Source organism: Myxine glutinosa, chromosome 5 (assembly GCF_964187855.1).
Source record: "Myxine glutinosa chromosome 5, kmMyxGlut1.1, whole genome shotgun sequence".
In the NCBI taxonomy this organism is placed as follows: Eukaryota; Metazoa; Chordata; class Myxini; order Myxiniformes; family Myxinidae; genus Myxine; species Myxine glutinosa.
Window position 1 is genome coordinate 67,960,396 of NC_136265.1, and position 20,348 is coordinate 67,980,743.

The 20,348-nt window shown below is 44.7% G+C and overlaps 1 protein-coding gene across 2 annotated transcripts in view; it reads left to right on the forward strand.

The window, feature by feature from the left end:
- Window positions 1–20,013, forward strand: part of LOC137428159 (uncharacterized) — a 45,183-nt gene extending 25,170 nt beyond the window's left edge. For both annotated transcript variants that reach the window (XM_068118104.2, XM_078778141.1), the window contains 2 exons: window positions 9,414–9,554; window positions 13,797–20,013. In XM_068118104.2, the coding sequence (XP_067974205.2) occupies window positions 9,414–9,554; window positions 13,797–15,070 (1,415 nt within the window). In that variant the 3' untranslated portion in view covers window positions 15,071–20,013. The remainder of the gene's footprint in view (window positions 1–9,413; window positions 9,555–13,796) is intronic.
- Window positions 20,014–20,348: the final 335 nt, after the last annotated feature.

The following is a 20,348-nucleotide window of genomic DNA, read 5'->3' on the forward strand; positions in this document are numbered from 1 at the left end:
GTGAGACCCAAAAGCTTGAGCGACAGAACTTCTTGGAGAGGATTGTTGAGAAAATAGATGGGAGGGTTTTCCAGTCGGTCTTTTCGGAGAGACACAGTAAGAGTGTGAGATTTGTCAGGATTGAAAGACATGTTCCACTTGTTTGACCAGTCTGTGATTTTGTCCAGGTCTGCAGAGAGTGAGGAGGCTGCAGGCTGCCGATCTGAGGGATGAGAAATGGAGCGGCAGAGAGTGGAGGCATCAGCAAAGAGATAGAGAGGATTTTCCAGAGAGTCGGAGAGATCATTGATGAAGACCAGAAAAAGCACAGGGCCCAGAACACTACCTTGGGGAACTCCAGCCAGAACAGGAAGGGGCGATGAGAGAAATCCATTCAGGGGCACACGTTGACTATGACCAGAGAGGAAGTCCGCAAGCCAAGCGTGGAGATTTCCATGGATACCATAGAAGGAGAGTTTGGTGAGCAGAGCTGGGTGCCAGACCGTATCGAAGGCACGTGATATGTCGAGGGAGACAGCTCTGATTTCCTGTTTGGCATTGAGGACCTCCATCCATTGTTGAGACAGCAGAAGCAACATGTCCAGAGTAGAATGACCTGGTCTGAATCCAAATTGATGAATGGAGATCAAGCCATTGAAGAAGAGGAAGGATTTGATATCCGAAGCAATGATATATTCCATGACTTTGCTGATAATTGGGAGCAGGCTGATTGGTCTGTAGTTGCAAGGATCTGTTTTTGCACCTTTTTTGTGTAAAGCGGTAATGTTTGCTGATTGCCAAGATGCTGGCAGATGACCTTGAGCAAAAGAGAGGGTGAAAAGAACAGAGAGAGGGTGAGATCGAGCGGCAGAGCAGGATTTTAGGACCTGTGGGCTGATGCCGTCTGGTCCAGTTGCAGAATCAGAGTCGAGGTTTGACAAAAACTTCTCCACCTTGTCAGGAGAGAAGGACACAGGGTCCAGGAGCAGTTGGGTTCGACTGGGTAAGGTGGGAACAGAGAGAGATGGGTTTGGGACACAAGATTTTGAGGCAAACACAGAGTTGAGGCATTCGGCTTTGTCATGTGCGGTGTCAACTGTGTAGCCATTTGAGGTGAGGGAGGGGATGGAGGGGGAACAAACACCAGAAACGGATTTGACCAGATGCCACCAGGATTTGGAGGAAGGGGACAGGCTTGAGAATTCGGTCTTGAGTGAAATGCCAGATTCGTCGGCGCTGAGGAGGCTCTCTGAGAATGTCCAGAGAGATGTCAAATTTTTGAACATTTAACAAAGTTGTGGACGAGTTATGATAAAATTAGGTGTATGAGTTGGTAATGTGACAAGAACAAGTCAATTCGTTTTGGTTTCGGTTCGGATCCAAATCCAAATGTTCCTGCCTATCATTGGGATGCAAAACAGAAACTGTTCAGCCTTGTATAGTAGAGAGATGTGCTCTGTGGAGTGCCGTTCTAGTTTTTTCCATTTTTACCTCCGCGAATGAAGTTGGATGCCTGGACGGAGGTTATGTTTTCACCCCTGTCTCTCTGTTTTTATGTTTGTCTGTGTGTTTATGTGTGTGCTGGCTCTGTGTTTTTCTATACGTTTGTTGATGTTTTTGTCTGTGTCTTTGTTTGTGCTTTTGTTTGTGAGCAGAATATCACAAAATGTTGTGGACGGATTTGGACGAAATTTGTTGGACAGGTTGGGTGGGTGACGAGGATGAATTTGTTCGAAGTTTTTGAAGCTCCAGATCTGGATACTATAATTCTTTGGAGTGATTCTTCACCATTGAGTGATGGGGCCAAAAATGATACATGGCATGATATTTGACAAAGTTATGGATGAATTATGATTAAAATTAGGTGGATGAGTTGGTAAGAACAAGTTGGTAAGAACAAGAACTAGCCGATTAGATTTTGGGTTCAGGTCCGGATCCAGATCTGGCCTATCAGTGGAATACAAAACGTAAACTATTCCGCTTGGTTGTTGTATGCGCTCTACCCAGTACCCAGTGGTCTACTTTTTTGTCTGCGATTGTGATGATTTGTGTTGATATTTATGTGGAGCTTTTTTGTAAGTTTTCACTTAATTCTTTCACTTGATTTAATTTCAAATGTCTGCATATTATTTTCCTGAAACACTGTTGTGACAATGTTGCTGAAGTAAAATTATTGAATACCTTTTTTTTAATCAACAATCATATATTCGAGAATTTCAATTTATAAAAAAAAAATTGAGGGTTTTTTTCAGTAGTTAGGAGCAGGTTTCTGAACTTGAACATGATTCCTTCAGATTTGAGTTTTAACACGATCCCAGTCATTTCCCTATCATTATATCCCAGTCATTCCTATTATAAACACACAATGGCAAAATGTATCCTGATGGGAATAATTGGATATGAAAATAAAGATAGATGCTCACTTGCCTGAATGCCAATGATGAACCAAAAGTGACGTTGGGAAGAAGAATCCCATAGGGCAATCATTCAGGCATGGAACTTGTTCATTTCTGTCAATAAACTACAAGAGTTGAAGCAAGAGTTTTGTCGTGAAAAATCATCCACAGACACGACTTGCACCTTGGGTAGGTTTAATATCATTTAGATCTGTGGTAACATCCTGTAAAATACATTCATGCAATAGACATCAGAATCGGAGTATTACATGGGCAATGACCGATATCAATAGGCAAAGCAAGCAAGTCCAGCATAGGTGCGTACATACCATTCAAACTACAGGACTATATGTCACAGTAAGTGTCGCTGGAGTGTCCTTGCGCCGCGGTTGTCCCGGGTCTTATAGACGCCCCTTTAGTGGGATAAGCGAGCACTCCCGGGTTCACCTTCAGTATAATTTCACTACTTTCTCCCCGCCGTTAAAACTATACTGCCGCTAGGCAGGTCGCAAGCAAGCGTCAGCAGCAATCGAATGGGGTACGTCAATCCACGTCAGTCGGTCCACCCGTAGCGGTCGGGGCGGCGAACTACCCTGCCAGTTCGTGTCCGGAGACTACCGGGTATGGCGTCCCCAAGCCCGGAGTCCCCCGCGTCGGAATAGCTGCGGAGGTGGGTGTCGGAGGGGGCACCCCAGAGCCATCAGGCAAGGGAGGAGGTGACGACGGAAGGGACGGCAGTAGTTCCATAGAGGAAGCTTCGGTAGAGTCCATAGACTCGTAGATTGGTTCGTCGATATCCCTGTCGTCGACCCCACAAGGGGCGAGATGGCGTACTGAGACAGTAGACTCGCGTCCGTCTGCCGTTATCACACGTGCATGCTCGGGATTAGCCTGGAGTACCCGCACCTTATCAACAAGGGGGTCGTACTTGCTAGCGCGAACCGCTCGTTTGAGATAGGCCGGCCCCGGCTCAGCGAGCCAGCTGGGTAAAGATTGGATACTACCCGAGCTTCTAGGGTGGTGGAACAGTCTTTCGTGAGGAGTCTGGTTGGTGGCGGTACATAGGAGAGCCCGGATCGAGTTTAGAGCCGCAGGTAGCGACCACGCCCATTTATCGAGGCCCCGGCCGAGGGTCCTGAGGCTTAGCATGACGGCCCTCCATATAATCCCATTAAAGCGTTCGATCTGCCCATTCGCCTGGGGCCGGTACGGGGTGGTGTAGCTCGAAGCGACATTATTCTGGAGCAAGTAGCCCCTCACCTCCTGAGACAGGAACACCGCACCCCGATCGGTATGCACGTAGGCCGGATACCCAAACATAGAAAACAAATTCTGTAGGCACCGTATAACCGTGGCAGTCGACATATCCCCGCACGTATAAGCAAAGGGGAATCGCGAATACTCATCAACGATAGTGAGCAGATAACGAGAGTTACTCGACACCGGCAGCGGCCCCTTGAAGTCCATCGCCAATCGCTCCCACGGTCTAGTAGCCCTAACCAGCGTCCCCATAGGAGGGTTGTAAAAACGCGGTTTGAGCTCCGCACAGATAGTGCAATCACGGCAGATCCGGCGGATGTCCTCAATTGAGTACGGCAGATTACCACTGCGCACAAAATGCGCGAAACGCGCTACCCCGGGATGACACATAGTGCCGTGCAAAGCACGCAGCCCCTCCAAAGTGACAACCCCCGCGCAAGTGGCCGGCCTCGATAAGGCGTCGGCGACCAGGTTATCCTTCCCCGGGCGGTATTTGATGGTGTAGCAGAAGTTGGCGAGTTCGATATGCCAGCGAGTGATTTTCTCATTCTTGATGCGTTGAGCATGTAAGGTGTCGTACATGAATGCAACGCTTTGTTGGTCCGTGACGATTTGGAAACACCGCCCGAGCAGGTACGGCCGCCATCGCCGAATCGATTCGACGATCGCGTACGCTTCCTTTTCAACAGACGAATGCCTCCGCTCATACGGAGGTGAGAGTCCGCGAAAAGAAAGCCACAGGGCGTCCCCCTTGGGAGAGAGTCGCCGCTATCGCATGATCCGAGGCATCACTTTCCAAGACGAAAGATGCACTCTCGTCAATTGTCGCTACAGCGGCGCCAGCGATGTCGGCTTTAAGGCCCTCGAAGGCCGCCATGGCGGCCGGGCCCATGGGGAACGTGTCGCAGGCCACGAGGGGGCGGAGCTTCGCGGAGAAATTTTGCACCCACTTTGAATAGTGGGCGAATAGCCCAAGAGCGCGTTTCAGCGAAGCCCGATCGCTAGGCGGAGCCATATCGAGCAAAGGTCGCAGACGCTCCTTATCCGGAGAGACAGAGCCATGGGTCACGGTGTACCCCAGAATATCTACCGTGCGGAGAGAGTAACGACACTTAGCCTCATTCATGGTTAGGCGATATTTCTGCGTGACCTCGAGGAAGCGCTTCAGATTAGCGTCGTGATGCCCCTGGTCATACCCACAAACCGTAAGATTGTCCAGATAGACAAAGACATCGGTCAAGTTCTCCTTCGTAACGAGGTCATCCATAGCCCTCTGAAAACAAGCGACCCCATTAGTTACCCCAAAAGGGAGTCGAGTGAACTGGTACAACCGTTGACCCGATTCAAAGGCTGTATAGACGCGATCAGCCCTAGAGATGGGGACCTGATGATACGCACTACGCAGATCGAGAGTGCTGTAAACAGAGTACAGGGCCACCTGGCGTACCAGTGCATCCATCCCCGGTAAGGGGTAGGCATCCAGCTGTGTAAAACGATTAATCGTCTGTGAGTAGTCGATTACCATGCGCCGGCGATGGGCCTCACTTCGCACTACTAAGACTTGGGCCCGCCATGGCGACCGACTGGGTTCTATAATACCGTCCTTTAAGAGCTGGGCCGTTTCTTCCGCAATGAATTGCGCGTCTGCGCGAGAGTAGTGCCACAATTTTACGGCTACAGGGGTACAATCAGTGGTCAGGTTGGGGAACAGCGAGAGAGGCTCCACGTCCATCTGAGCGAGGGCGCACACAGCAAGCGTGTCCGGCCCACCGAAGTCCATTTCCAAACGTCCATGTCGCTTAAGGAAATCGTGTCCTAACAGAACGTCGGCACATAACGCAGGTAATACCATGAGATACACGTCTGGGAACGTGCGTCCCTTTATCACAAGTTTCAATCAACATGCCCCTTTTGTGCTCAGCCGAAGTCCTTGGGAGGCCATGAAGATCCGTCGTGTAGTCCCGAGAACCGGCCACCCATGTTGATGCACTAGTCGTTGATCGATAAAACTATCCGTAGACCCCGTGTCGATTAAGGCTTGTGAAAAAACGCCCTCGACCTTGAGCGGAATGATGGCCTGCGCATGGCCGGAAGCCCCAGCAGGTATTGTGCTGTCCAGGCGAGAAGATCGCGCCTCGCGAGTGGATCCCACTCCAGCTGCAGTTTTCCGGTCGTTCGGGCAGCCCCTGGAGGATTCTTGTGACAAGCGCATAGTTGGCCGCGCTGGAGCAGGAGCATGTAAATCGTAAAAGCCACTGTCAGGGGACGTTCCCACGCCGGCTGCAGTTTGCCGGGTTGGCTGTGCTGGAGCAAGTGCGTGTAATTCGTAAAAGCCGCCGTCAGATGGCGCTCGAGTCCCGTGCAGCGTTCGCTGCGAATCCAGAGGAGTTGGCAAAGCAGTACTTCGTTGCTTGTTTGAGGTGGGCATCCGGACGCCAGCCAAGGCCGATGGCGCCGCGGCCGGTCGTGGTCGCGCCGGTTGTTTAGGCGGCCCGATGTCCCCCATCAAGGTCGAGTGTGCAGCCAGGGGCCCGTGAGGAGGGGAGACGCTCATCAAGGCCGGGCGGGGCGCTCCGCTCGGTGCGCAGTCCGTTGGCTCAGCGATAAGCTCATTCAAGGCTGCGCGGGCTCGTGTACCTCGCGCGGACTTTTTGCAGACCTTCGCGAAATGGCCCTTGGTGGAGCACAGATGGCATATTGCCTCCCGAGCCGGGCATTCTAATCGGGGGTGCTGCCGATTCCCACAAAAATAACACTTCGCGTACCGGTCAGGCCGTGGCCGGGCAGCGGTAGCAGCAGTCAGGCCGGAAGCCGAGTCCACTTCAGGAGCACCCAGAGACTCGGCCGTGGTCGAGTCCTCCCCCATATCCTCGGCGGTAACCCTCTCCGGTCACGCGAGTTGAGAAGTCCCCGCATGGGTGGTCATAAGCGGTAGATTGTTCACGGGCATCTGTAAAGACGTGAGCCAGCCGTAGTGCCTCCGTAAATGTCAGCTCCGCGGTCTCCAAGAGTCAGAGCCTCAAGGCTCCAGAGCTAATTCCAGAGACGAAAGAATCTCGGAGAAGGTCATCCTGAACTTGCTCGTGGGTCCATACCTCCTGAGCGCAGTCCGCCAGGAGGTGTCGCAGCTCCTGCGCGTAGCGATCGATCGATTCCGATGGTTGTTGTCGCCGCTGAGAGAGCTGATGCCGGCCGTGCACGGCGCTCCGTTTCTTTATGTATAGTCGCTTTAGCTCAGCCAGAGCCATGGCGTACATCTCAAATCGAGCAATGCACCGGTAAACGCGGTGATGGACCTTCGACTGTAACACGGACAACTTAGCCGCGGCGGTGGGCTCTGTTTCATGCGCGGCGAAGTAATTCTCCAGCGTTTTGAGTCAGTGGGTGAACTCCGACCCCGACTCCTCGGCTTGTGCGTCGGCATCGAGAATCGGTACCATGATCATCTTGGGTTCAGCCATTTCATAGATTTAAATGATATTAAATGTCGTGAAAAATCATCCACAGACACGACTTGTACCTTGGGTAGGTTTAATATCATTTAGATCTGTGGTAACATCCTGTAAAATACATTCATGCAATAGACATCAGAATCGGAGTATTACATGGGCAATGACCGATATCAATAGGCAAAGCAAGCAAGTCCAGCATAGGTGCGTACATACCATTCAAACTACATGACTATACGTCACAGTAAGTGTCGCTGGAGTGTCCTTGCGCCGCGGTTGTCCCGGGTCTTATAGACGCCCCTTTAGTGGGATAAGCGAGCACTCCCGGGTTCACCTTCAGTATAATTTCACTACAAATTTATCAGAGTAAAAATAGGGGCAATGCCCCTGGGCTCACCTGGTACAGCCAGGGAACCACTGGTATGTGTGGATGACCCACAAAATATGGAACAGAGAAGAAAGTAAATACCTATTCTGGGGGGTCAAAACCACCCTATAAAGCCCCCTGGCACTGATTTTTTGGCTTACCTGGAACATAGTTCCGGGGAGATTATGGGATAGTGCGTCGTCAGTCCGTTAAAACTTTCAAGTTCTTCTCCGAAACTGCTGAGGGGGATTGTGACCAAACTTGGCTAAAATTATATTTGGTATGTTGCAACTCAAGTTTGTTCATGACGTTAAAAACATCGGGGTCTAAGGGGTTCTCCAAAGGGTCAAAGTGGGTCCAGGTTTGACCCTCTTTCCCCCCTTCCCCTTCCCCAAAATAGGAATTTGCTTTTTCCTCTGAAACTACACACACTATTTCAATGAAACTTTACCACAACCTTCATCACCCGTGATGCAGCAATGTTTGTTCATGTCATTTTTTTTGTTTTAAATCAAGGTTTAAGGAGGTCTGCGAGGGGTTTGGACTCCCTAAAATAGGTATTTGCTCTCTTCTGCAAAACTACTTGAATGCTGGGCAGTACATCTGTTGTTGTTGATCATTCTGGTGTAACTACTCATTTCCTCCTTGTCCCACAAGCCCATTGGTTCTGTCCGATTATCTTGGAAACCAATTTTACCACTTTGACGACGACTCAATCTTTTGTAGAATGATACGTGTACCGACATCTCCACCCAATCCTTCAGCGGAGAGATAAGACGCTGGTCAATTGCAACGTCACGTTCAACTCCAGCAACTTCCACAGTCTCACTGTCTCTCCATAAGGATCAGGAAGACAACTATCCAATGCGCTTCTCTGAACAGCCACTGGAATATGTGGTCCCTGGAATGCCTTGGTTTCACTCTCTGCCATAACCTTTCATGGGATGATCACATTACCAAGCCAGCATCAATTACCAGTCATCATCTGGGTATTCTCTGTCCATTTAAGACATTCCTTTGCAACACTTATCACATCAAGGTGTACAAGGCTTTCATACTGTATTCCATCTTTTCCATGGATGGCTTCCCCCTCTTGCTGGTGTTCCTGCTTCCTAATGTGCTCATGCCTTCCGCATTGTTTGTATCCCGGGGCAGGAGGCGAATTTCCAAGAACGGTCACTCTCTCACCGACGTCAGGTTGGTGATCTCTGTATTTTGCACAAACTTACATCTGTTTACTGGCATTTATTCACCTCTATGTTCTCCCGATAGTGGAGTCATCTCTCTGTGTCTGCTGTCTCGTCCTTATTTCTGTCGTTGAGATGTGCTGATCACTACCTTATGTACTCACCCACACACACCCACAATCTCTTCCACACATGCTCATTCTTTCCCATTATTATCCTCTCCAGGCTATTGTTGATCGTTCTCGTGTTGGTCCTCATTTCCTCCTTGTCCCACAAACCCTTTGGTAGTTTGTGAACCTGATTCCTTTTATCGTTTTGCTTCCCCAATGAACCTCGCTCCTTGCATTAAAAATATTTGAAAATTATACATCGTGCTGTGATCTTGACAGAAAGTCTTTGAAATGCTCTGTTTTTGAATATCATTTATATTCTAATTAATAATTTGTTTTCTTGTTGTTGCTTCTATTGTGATTATTTAAATATCGAATATGTCCTCGACCCCTGAATTTAAATATCGAATATAAAATATATCAAAATGTCGTTTTTTGTTTTTTTTGCATTTCAATTTATTATTCTTATTTTTTATTCTTAAATGTTAATTGAAATAAAGTGCATTTTATAGTTGAGGCAGAATAACATTTTAATTGCCAAGATTCTTGATTTTTTTTTTTCATTTATTTTGCGTTGGATGTTTAACCCTTTTTAATTCAAAATGTTTTTTTTGATGTTCATTTTATCTCTTTACTAAAATAACATGAGATCACATTTTTTGCAGATCTGGTTCATCCAGTGAAGATGGAAGATTTTCAAAGTGACTTCTCTCAGAGTTTCCAGGATGCTTTGAACAATGTGTGTGTAAAGCAGGAACCTTGTGATTCTCTCAGGGAGCTGAAGAATGCTCCTAAGCTGCATGAAAGTAAGGAGATCGGTGCACAGAACACACAGCACAGCTCCACTTGGTTTGCTTGATTAACAATGAAATGCTTAAATGAAACATCGTGTCAGGGGATTGATCCGTTTATAGAGTGCACTCACTTAAGCTTGTGTTTCCTCGATGACTCTCCAAATGATACCATGATACCAAATGTACACTGCGTTCAATTAACTATTCTTTTCAAGTTTCAAAACCCCAAGAATCGCTCCAATCGCAGGCCGAACAAGGCAGTGCAACATACGGGAAGCAAAAGGTGGGAAAATGTCTCGTAATTAAAATGGGTTTATTAAAAGGAAATACAGGGATAAGGGTAGACAAGATGCTATAATAACGAGAGAGTTCATAGAAAATGATACCCCACACAGTATTCAAGTCTATGCTTCAATGTTAATAGAATAATGATTTTAAACATCATTTAAAAAATCTAGAAAAATATAGGCAATACCCCATGGCACTCACCTGGGAGAATAAAGCAGTATACTACACTGACTAAAGGTATTTTAAACTACCTTCAATGGTTGCTAGAAGACAGGGCAACATGTAGATTCATACCAACGTAATCATAAGACTTTAAACAAACAAAAAATACCTATTTTGGGGGGCAACCACCCCCGCCCCATAGACCCTCTTAGACCCCGATTTTTCTCATTCCATGAACAAACATTGGTACATCACAGGTGATGAAAATTGTGATCGAGTTTCGTTAAAATTGTGTTTAAATTTAGTTTCAGAGAAGAGAGCAAATACCTATTTTGGGGGTCAAACCTGGATCCACCTTGACCCCCGGTAGATTTTCTTGGAAGGAAGGATTTAAGGAAAAACTTAAGGATATTCGTATATGCATCCATCCTCGACTTAAGGATGTCCTCAAGGGGAACATTACAGAAATGCTTGAGTAAATCCTCAAATCTGTCCTTAAGGATGGTTTATCATTCAGATATCAGAGGTCATTAATTGCTGCGAAAAATATTGTTGCCGCGATAACTTAAGAATGGCTGAAGGGAACCAAGCGAAATTTGTTACAGGTATGTACAATGATGTAAAGATGCAACAATCAAATTTTGGGCTCAATGGGTGAAAGGACATGTTAAGTAAAAATTATTGTTACGTTTGTGTGGGTAGGGAAGAAATACCATAGTGGAGTTAGGATCGTATAAGTTTTAGCATGGACCGTGTGAAAAGCCCATTTCGATGTACATAAGCAGGGTAAACGGTTGTTTATGTGACACCACACGGAGGGTGGTGTTTGTGTTCAGTTAGATTGGGCTTCAGGATAATCCCCAGCACGTAAAGGCATCCTGTGATTTTTCCGTTCTGTTTTTTTTTTACAAGTAAAAAGGCCGGCCATAAAAGCCCTCGTTCACCAACAATAATAACAACAATGGCCATTAAACCGACATTGCAGACAGAATGCTGAACATTCCCGAACGACTGCTAGACTCCGCCTCCAAGGGATCGTGACCGATAGGCCACGCCCCGAAGTTCATCATTGGTTGAGATCATATGAAATGATGTAATGGGGTGTTGGGATTGGTCTGTGAGTGACATCAGTGAGGGAAAATCGGTCACGATCCTCCAAGGTCATGATCCTCCAAGATATCGTGACCGATAGGCCACGCCCCGAAGTTCGTCGTTGGTTGAGAGCATATGGAATGATGCAATGGGGCATGGGGATTGGTCAGGGAGTGACATCAGTGAGGGAAAAAGGAGGATGCGTCCCTCCCTCTCGCTCTCTCTGGTGCTGGCTTCGTGGCGGGCGGTCACGTTTTCTCATGTGCGCTTGAGGAGAACTGTTCAGAGCCCAGAACACCTTGCAGCGTTGGAGCCAGGGGTGTTGTTTGCCTCGGTGCTCTTCGAGGGAGCTAAGGACCGGGTTGTACTGGCTGGGCTGGGATCGAATCAGGGGATGTTTGGCTGCCTGCTGCACGGCTTGGTGTGCTGGCGCGATTGACCGGTGCTATTGTTTGGGCGCTTCGAAGCTCGGTCCTCTCGGCGACCGACCCCACCAAAGTGCTCGATGAGACCAGAGCTGAGTGCCAAATAAAAGGGGGGATTTTCATTTTATTTTCTTTAATCATTCGCCTGTCTGTTTTTTGTCTGAGTGAAGACGTCTCAAATTAGGATTTAGTTTTTACTTCAACATTCATTTTTACCTCATTGCTTTATTTCATTAAATTCATCATTGTCTGGCATTTTATTTGTCGTGTGTGTTTATTACCCTCGCCAGAGAAGAGGGTATTGCATTTGAGTCCAATTGTTTGTTACTTGCCGGAAAAGATTCCGGCAAGTATGTTGATTGGTTGGTTTGTCTGTCTGTTTGTTCGCAGTACTACATCTACACCATTGCATGTAGAATCGCCAAACTCTACACACATATTTGTCTTGCCCTGGAATAGACCGTGCCCAATTTTTAACTCTCGGCCCAAGGCCTCCATTATGATGCCATAATTTGATAATTCGACAAGTACAAAACTTCATCCAATCAAGATGCAATTTTTTGAGCGACATGACGGCATAAACTGGTGGAGAAAAGAAATAATGATGTCATCGGTCACATGGTTCGGCCGCCATCTTGGAAAAACGGAAAAACTTTGCACCTCTATATCTCCGAAAGTGCGGAATAGAAAAAATCGAGACATGGCTCATTGTAAAGAACTCTTCATGGGGAATAAAATAAGTTAATGATGATGTCATAGGTGCCTCCATGATGATGTCATAATTCGACAAGTACAAAACTTCATCTGATCAAGATGAAATTTCTTGAGCATCATCAAAGAATAAATTAGTTTAGAAAACAAATAATGATGATGTCATCGGTCACGTGGTTCGGCCGCCATATTTGTCCAAAATGGCCGATGAAAAAGTACATTCCGGCAAGTCCTCGATCTCTGACCGATTTTTCATTTGTCTGTTTGTCCGCACAGAATAAATATGATTTTCTCTGCAACCATTGGTCCGATTGACAGGAAATTTTCACCATAGGTGCACCTCCACCTGCAGAATTTTTTATGATAATTATGATGTCATAGGTCACGTGGTACAGGCGCCATCTTGGGAAAAAACAAATCTTTCCACCTCTATATCTCCGAAAGCGCTGCGTAGAAAAAATTGAGACAAGGCTCATTGTAAAGAACTCTCCATGGGGAATTTCGGTATTGTTAGTTAGCTACACAATACCGAAAATTCGGTGAAAAATGAAATGGAAAAAAAAAAAAAAAAAAAAATGAAAAATCGAGCTCCGTGGGGCTAGACACATGACATTGGTCTAACCAAATATTGAAACCCCTGTCAGATTCCACCAAACCAATCGGAGAAGATGTAGCTTGAACTCGATTACCCCCTAAAAACACATCTTTTTGGGGGGTGGCTCCGCCCACAATGGGCGCAATACGCCCAATCGAGGCAGGACACAACTAGATCATGATATCAACCTCCCACCCAAGTTTCATTAAGATCGGATTATATCATCGGGTAGTTATGCTGCGGACAGACAGACACACAGACACACACACACACGACGAATATAGTGGTCACTTGATAACTCGTGAACCAAAAACACGTCCTGGCGAGGGTCTGCAATCTTTGATTGCTCTTTCTTGTTTGTTCTGTGGGTTTTGGATTCAAACCCAAGTGTTTCGTCTGAGGTAAGCCCTTGGTTTTCCTTCACCTGCACACGACTGACTGACCGCCAATTTTTTGGCTGATTTGCCTCGGAGTTAAGGCATCATTCGGCTATCTGCCGCCCATGATCTTCATCACCGGCGACACAACATTATGTTACATCTTTAATTTGTGAACCAGTGATGGGATTTTGACCAAACTTGGTAAAAGTATATACAGTATTATGATGCCGAGATGAACTGGTTAGATTTTGGCATCAAGGTCAAAGGTCAGAGTTTGTAATAGGTTTTCATTACCGCGATAACTTAAGAACGGCTGAAGGGAATGAAATCAAACTTGCTACAAGTATGTATGATGATGTAAAGACAAATGGATTACATTTTGATGTCAAAGGTCAGAGATCATGTCAGGTACAAATGTGATACTTGAGAACAACTGAATGAGTTTAAATCAAACTTGGTACAAGTTTGTATCATGATGTAATAATGTGGGCGGAGGCATATCGATCGATGTCGTGATGCTGAAGAGTGCCGTTCTAGTTTAATATGATGCATGTTTCACAGCAATAGTGTTTATTGATGCTTTTCTGAATTGTCTTTGCAGAGAAGAAATTGAAAATGGTTTCTTATTCCAAGTCAAGTTCCCAGTTGTTTGAGAGTGAAGTTTCCTTCAATCAGAACATGACACAGACTTGTCAGGAAGTCAACAAATATAGCAGTTTATTGACTAAGAACAATAATTGTATTACGCCATTCAAGAAAATTGAAAGGAACAAGAAGCCACACAAGTCTTATACTTGCAAGAAAACAATTAGCTCATTAAAATCTTCAAACAAATGTCAAGAAACACACAGACGTGCAATGTCATACAAGTGCAATGTCTGCAGCAGGGAATTTTCTTGGTTATCATCATTGAAATATCACAAAGTAAAACACACAGGAGAGAAGGCGGTGGAGATTTTTAGTTCTCGGAGAACTTCCTCCCACCTCCTAAAACGTTCATATGGAGATGACAACCAACGAGAGAATCCCTTCCTGTGTTCTGTGTGCAACAAAGCGTTTCCTTTTGCTTCACGTTTGAAAGCGCATCAACGGATACACACAGGAGAGAAACCTTTCAAGTGTACTGTGTGCAACAATGAATTTTCTTGGTTATCATCCTTGAATTATCATAAAGTAAAACACACAGGAGAGAAGCCTTATAAATGTCCTGTATGCAGTAAGGATTTTGCTCATTCATCATCTTTACAAACACATCAAAAGCTACACACAGGAAAGAAGCCGTATAAATGTCCTGTCTGCAGCAAAGATTTTGCTTGTTCATCATATTTACACATACATCAAAAGTTACACACAGGACAGAAGCCTTATACATGTCCTGTGTGCGGCAAAGATTTTGCTTGTTCATCATATTTACACATACATGAAAAGATACACGCAGTAGAGAAGCCTTATAAATGTCCTGTGTGCAGCAAGGATTTCACCTGTTCATCGTATTTACAAACGCATCAAAAATTACACGCAGTAGAGAAGGCTTATAAATGTCCTGTGTGTAGTAAGGCATTTGCTCGTTCATCATCTTTGCAAACGCATCAAAAGATACACACAGGAGTGAAGCATCACAAGTGCTCTGAATGCGTCAAGACTTTTCTTATTCTCTCAAAGTTGAAGCGGCATCAAAGAATACACACAGGAGAGAAGCCTTTCAAGTGCTCTAAATGTGTTAAAGCTTTTATTGATGTCTCAAGGTTGAAGCAGCATCAAATCATACACACCGGAGAGAAGCCCTACACATGTGCTGAATGCAAGAAGAGTTTTTCTCAGTCATCAAATTTATCTCGACATCAAAGGATCCATTTTTTCATCAATCCAAGTTGAGGCAGCATCAAGGAGAAATCCACACACGAGAGAAAGGCACACGAGGGCAACACTAAATGCAAGGAAAAACAATTTCATCCGTCAGAAAATATTCACAGAGGAGGAACTCAGAATAAGAGATGAACAAACTGACGAGGCAATGATAAATAATTGGTCAGCTGTAGGTGGCGCACTACCACCAACATCAATATGGAATGAGGGGACATACATATGGGATGCGAGTCTCAGAGTACAAACTCCCAAAGAAAAGGAGCAACCGACAGAACTTACTGGTGTTGAGCAGGAAATAGAACAGGAAGAGAGGAGAGCAGAAGCAGATGGAATTTCAAGTTTAATTACAATAACAGAGACAGAGACAGAGATTAGGCAACAGATTGGCGAATTGAATCGTGAAACGAAATTGGAAACTCCACAACAGGATTAAAGATCGACGAGAGTAAATGCAAACACCTCTAGAGGAAGAACAACTCAAAGTTACTAACCCAGCTCAAATAGCGTCTTTGCAAACAAAACAAATAAGAGCAACAAAGATGGATCACAATGAGGAGGAGAATAATGGACAACAATAGAATGAAAAAGAAGAGGAAGTGGAGGTTGACAACGAACAGCATAGCCTTGAAGAGGAGTTGACTAATAAAAGAAGCAATTAGATTAATATCACCCAGGCAAAGACCGCATCTCCACCGAATAGAAAGCAACAAACAAATGACCATACAAGTAAGGAAAATAAACAAAGCAGTTACTAAAATGCTCCCCAAATCACCTAATGTGAGGGAAATTAACAATGTGAGTTTTGCAGCAGCACTGTATGTCCAAAAGAAAATAACACGCAAACAACACAAAAAAAACGATAGATCTGATATTCTGAACAAAACCAAAATACCACCATGGAAACAGAGACTGAAGAAGCAGAGAGACCAACTGAGGAAGGAAACGGGACAAATAGAACAATTCAAGAAGAGAAAGAAGTCCAAAGCTCAAGAAAAGAATCAGACAAATAAAAAAGAAATAACTAAATCTATATATGTGGGAAAATTACATGCCCCGACCAGGAATCGAACCCAGGTCCCCTGGTGAACCAGTACCAGTGCTCTGCCATCTGAGCTATCTGGGCAGCCCTGACAAGTATGCAGTTTTCCCACACATATAGTTTCCACTCTCTTTCCGTCAACACTTCCTGTGCATTACTCCCGCCAGGGAGTAATGCATTCGATCGTGTCCGTGTGTGTGTTCGTGTTTGTGAACAGGATATCTGGAAAAGTTCTGAACGGATTTAGATGAAAGTTGGTGGAATGATTGCCCTTGGGATAAGGAAGAATTGATTAGTTTTTGATGGAGCTCAGGATATTATTCCAGATCCAGGAATTTTTTGAAGGATTGTTTACCATTGGAAGATCGGGGTCATTTTTTAAAAAACATTATCTTCTATATATTCTATATTTAACATTGTGATATGAAAATAGTTTTCATATTTGTTGTAAATGTAGTTTAAACTCGTGGTTATGCGTTAGAGCGGTGTATTTTGTTAGCAGCGTTGTCTTCAAGGCTCTTTTTTTTTTCTTTCTTTTTTTTAAAATAAAGACATATTCTGTCATTTTCAAACCACAAAAGTGTGTATTAGGTTTCCCCGTTTCATAAAATGTATCGTTTGATACGTATAATGCTTTAAAACTGTTTTTTTTTTAACCTCAGAAGAGATATCAACATTTACCTCGGTGAATGTCAATCAGTATTTGATGAACTTATGAAGACTTAGGTGAGTTATAAGTGCGACAAGCATGTCCCAGAAGAATGAGTGGTCGCATTAGCTTGTACGACTTAAAATGAGCGAGTTTTGTTTTCACGTTTGGGCCAGTTTTACATGTTGTATCCCTAAGGAATGAAACGAACGTTTTTCCTGGCTTACAATTTTATTTGAAGTCACACATGCCTCAAAATACACTCACTTATATAGAATTGAACGCTGAATCCGAAAATGTAAGTTAAATTGCCTTGTTCTTTTAAACATTATCTTCTATATATTCTAAATATATATCTGTGCAGTGTCTGTCTTGTGTTGTCTTGTCTTGTGTCATCACTGAACTACTCCCTCAAACTTTTGTGAAATCGTACTATTCCAACTTGACCCACGGCGGGAGTATGCGCTCTACTGAGTGGCGTTCTAGTTAATGTAATTGTTTCACTACGCCCCCAGTGGTGTTTATAATAGCGGACATGGATTTGTCCCCCCCCCATTGGAGGAAGACCCTCTCGTGAGCAGGCCGTTGGTGCTCCTATGGTTGGCAGCGAGCATTGATGGAAAGAGAGTGGCAATCATATGTGTGGGAGAATTGCCTGCTTGCTCAGTCACCCAGATAGCTCAGATGGCAGAGCACTGGTACGGTTCACCAGGGGACCTGGGTTTGATTCCTGGTCGGGGCATGTAATTTTCCCACATATATCAATTTAATTATTTATAATCCTGTTCATTAATATAAAAAAGTAATGCAACATCGAAAATAATGCGCTATAACCATTGGCTGCCTATACTACGCTCCTTAAAACAACAGAGAGCAGGGGAAAAAAAAAACTATGATGAGGCCAACAACAGAAGAAAGCAAAATCAACAGTTTGAAAACAACTCGAAAAAGTTATACAGAGAACGAGAGAAAGAGAAATAAAATGTGGCAACTCCCTCCACTTCCCTCCAAAAAGAGGATCTTGAAAAATTCTGATATACGAAGACAAAAGAGAACACAACAAGGAAGCAGATTGGATCTGAAACCTGGAAGAGAAGAAACAAGATCTCGAGGAAATGTCCCCAATAATAAATTGATGCAGAAAGGGTAAGACAACAATTTGCAAAGATGGCAAACATCAAAAGCTCTGGTCCAGATGGGATACCAAACTTTTGGTTAAAGCGACTGTATGCTCTCCCCCCTCACTACGATCAAGCATTTAACAAAATCATCAAAAGGGAACAACCAATGGATCAATGGTTCATAGAAGGCAACACTCTTCTCATCCCAAAATCTAATGAAACCCATCTACCCCACAAATATAGACCAATAATATGCCTACCAACAGCATACAAACGTTTAACAGGATTAATTATCGATTAAATTTATGAACACTTCACTCAACAAGGAGCTTTAGAGACAGAACAGAAAGGATGTAAGAGAGCATGTTATGGAACGATAGACCATTTGTTATTAAACAAGACCATACTCGAAAACTCCAAGCTCTGACAAACCAACTTATCCACAGCCTGGATAGATTACAAAAAAGCCTTTGATAGTGTCCCACATTCATGGATTATAAAATGCATGCAAACATACAAAGTTGACCCCCAAACAGTCACACTGATAGAGAAAGCAATGATGCTCTGGAATACAACAAAACACTACCTCACGTGGAAGAAGAATTGAAGATATGACGTGGTATCTTACAAGGTGACAGCCATTCCCCCCTCCTGTTTTGTCTGGCTCTGGTCACATTGAGTATCCTCATCAATGAACAAGGACACGGATGCAATCAAACATCCAAAATAAAAATGACTAAACAACCGTGAAAGGTGACACATCTACTGTGCATGGATGATCGAAAACTCTCCACACCGAATGATAACAAATTGGCAGATCAAATGAAACTAGTAAGCGCTACTCGGAGGACATTCAAATGGAATTTGCTTTTGACAAATGCTCCAAATGCACATTTATCCATGGTAAAACAAAAAGTACACACAATATTTTAATCAACGAAAGTACAATAATACAGGAACTACAAAACGAAGCATCCTACAAATACCTCGGAATAGAAAAAGGTCCCCAGGTACAACACAAAAAATGCATAAAATAATCTGCAAAGAGTACCTACACAGAATAAGACTAATTCCAACTTGCAGTACCGGTATTCCAGTATAGTTGTGCAATTAATTATAAACCAGCCACAATCGGAGATCAACAACTTAGATGCCAAAACAACGAAACTTCTAACTATTCATAATCGATTATACAAAAACCAATGCATTCCGAGGGTTTACTTGCCGAGACGAGAAGGAGGAGGCGGCCTGATGTAGCTGATCCACGTGCACAGAACATTGTGTGTAGGACTTGCGGAGTATGTGAAAAGCTCAACAGGCTATGGAATGAGATTTGTGCATAAGCAAGAAAACACCAAATCAGAAAAGGTATCCTTAATCCATTTAGCAACAAACTTCCAAAAACAGGTGCAACTGCAGGATACTGCACAGGAAAACGAAACAGAAACAAAAACACAGCCCCAATGATCGCAAAGAAGAAAAAGGAAAACTACAAAAAGTTTCTTACGTTGATTTGTTATTATCGGAGTCAAACCTTTAATCTTTTTTTATTCTGCCATTTCGTATTTTCCTGCCCCTGTCCAGATGTTTTTCATTTGTTTTACGGGGCTTCCCATCTGCAGATGGTGATTCCCATTAATTATTATTGGTGTGTGCTCATGAGCGACTTGCCCTTGCCGATACATGGGTAACTTGGGCACAGGACTTCTCTCCGGCCAACCCGACGGGAAAGTGGCTTTATTGACTGTGGAATATGGAGAAAGAGAGGAGTCTCCTTTGGCATTCTCTGGAGGGGACTTTGTGTGAGCATTTGCTGCAGTCAGTACCACCACCCCAATTTGACCATACTTTGGAGGTGGTGTGAGGCCCCTTTTGGATCGATTTGTGAAGGCCCATCAGGGTGTGTTGGACATTCCAGTAGGTGCGTCACTCCAGGTGGTGTACCCTCCCTCTCAGACAGCGTGGTGGTCGTGGGGTGCCGTTTCCTCCCCGGTTCAAGAAGTGTGGACTTGTGTGAAAATTCTGTTGCTTGGCTGGGATGTGTATTTTGAAGGGGTTTGTTATAAAGAAAAATGTGTTTTTTCTGAGTGACGTCATTGTGTTGTTGTCTTTTTCTGAAGATTAAAATGTACTCTGACAACAAGTGTGTTGATTTGAATCCTCTGTGTTTAGTTCCTGGTAGAGTGATGCAGTACATTATCCCCAAGGTATTTGTATTCGGGTGGAAGGGCTCTGTGGCTGGAGTTTGAACTCTGCTTGCCACCCCTCAGTATTGTGGAGTTCAATGGTTATTGACCCGGTCCAGCTGCTTCCCCAGCTCAGGCTCTACCCTCACCCCATCCCAACAGTTCTCCTGCCCAACTTCTCAGTTTTTCCCTGCCCAGGCCTGATGGTTCTCCGGTCCCCTGCCCCACCCTCTCTCTCTCTCTCCCCCTCCCCTCATCCATCTTCTCTCTTCCGCACTCCCCTCCTCCATCC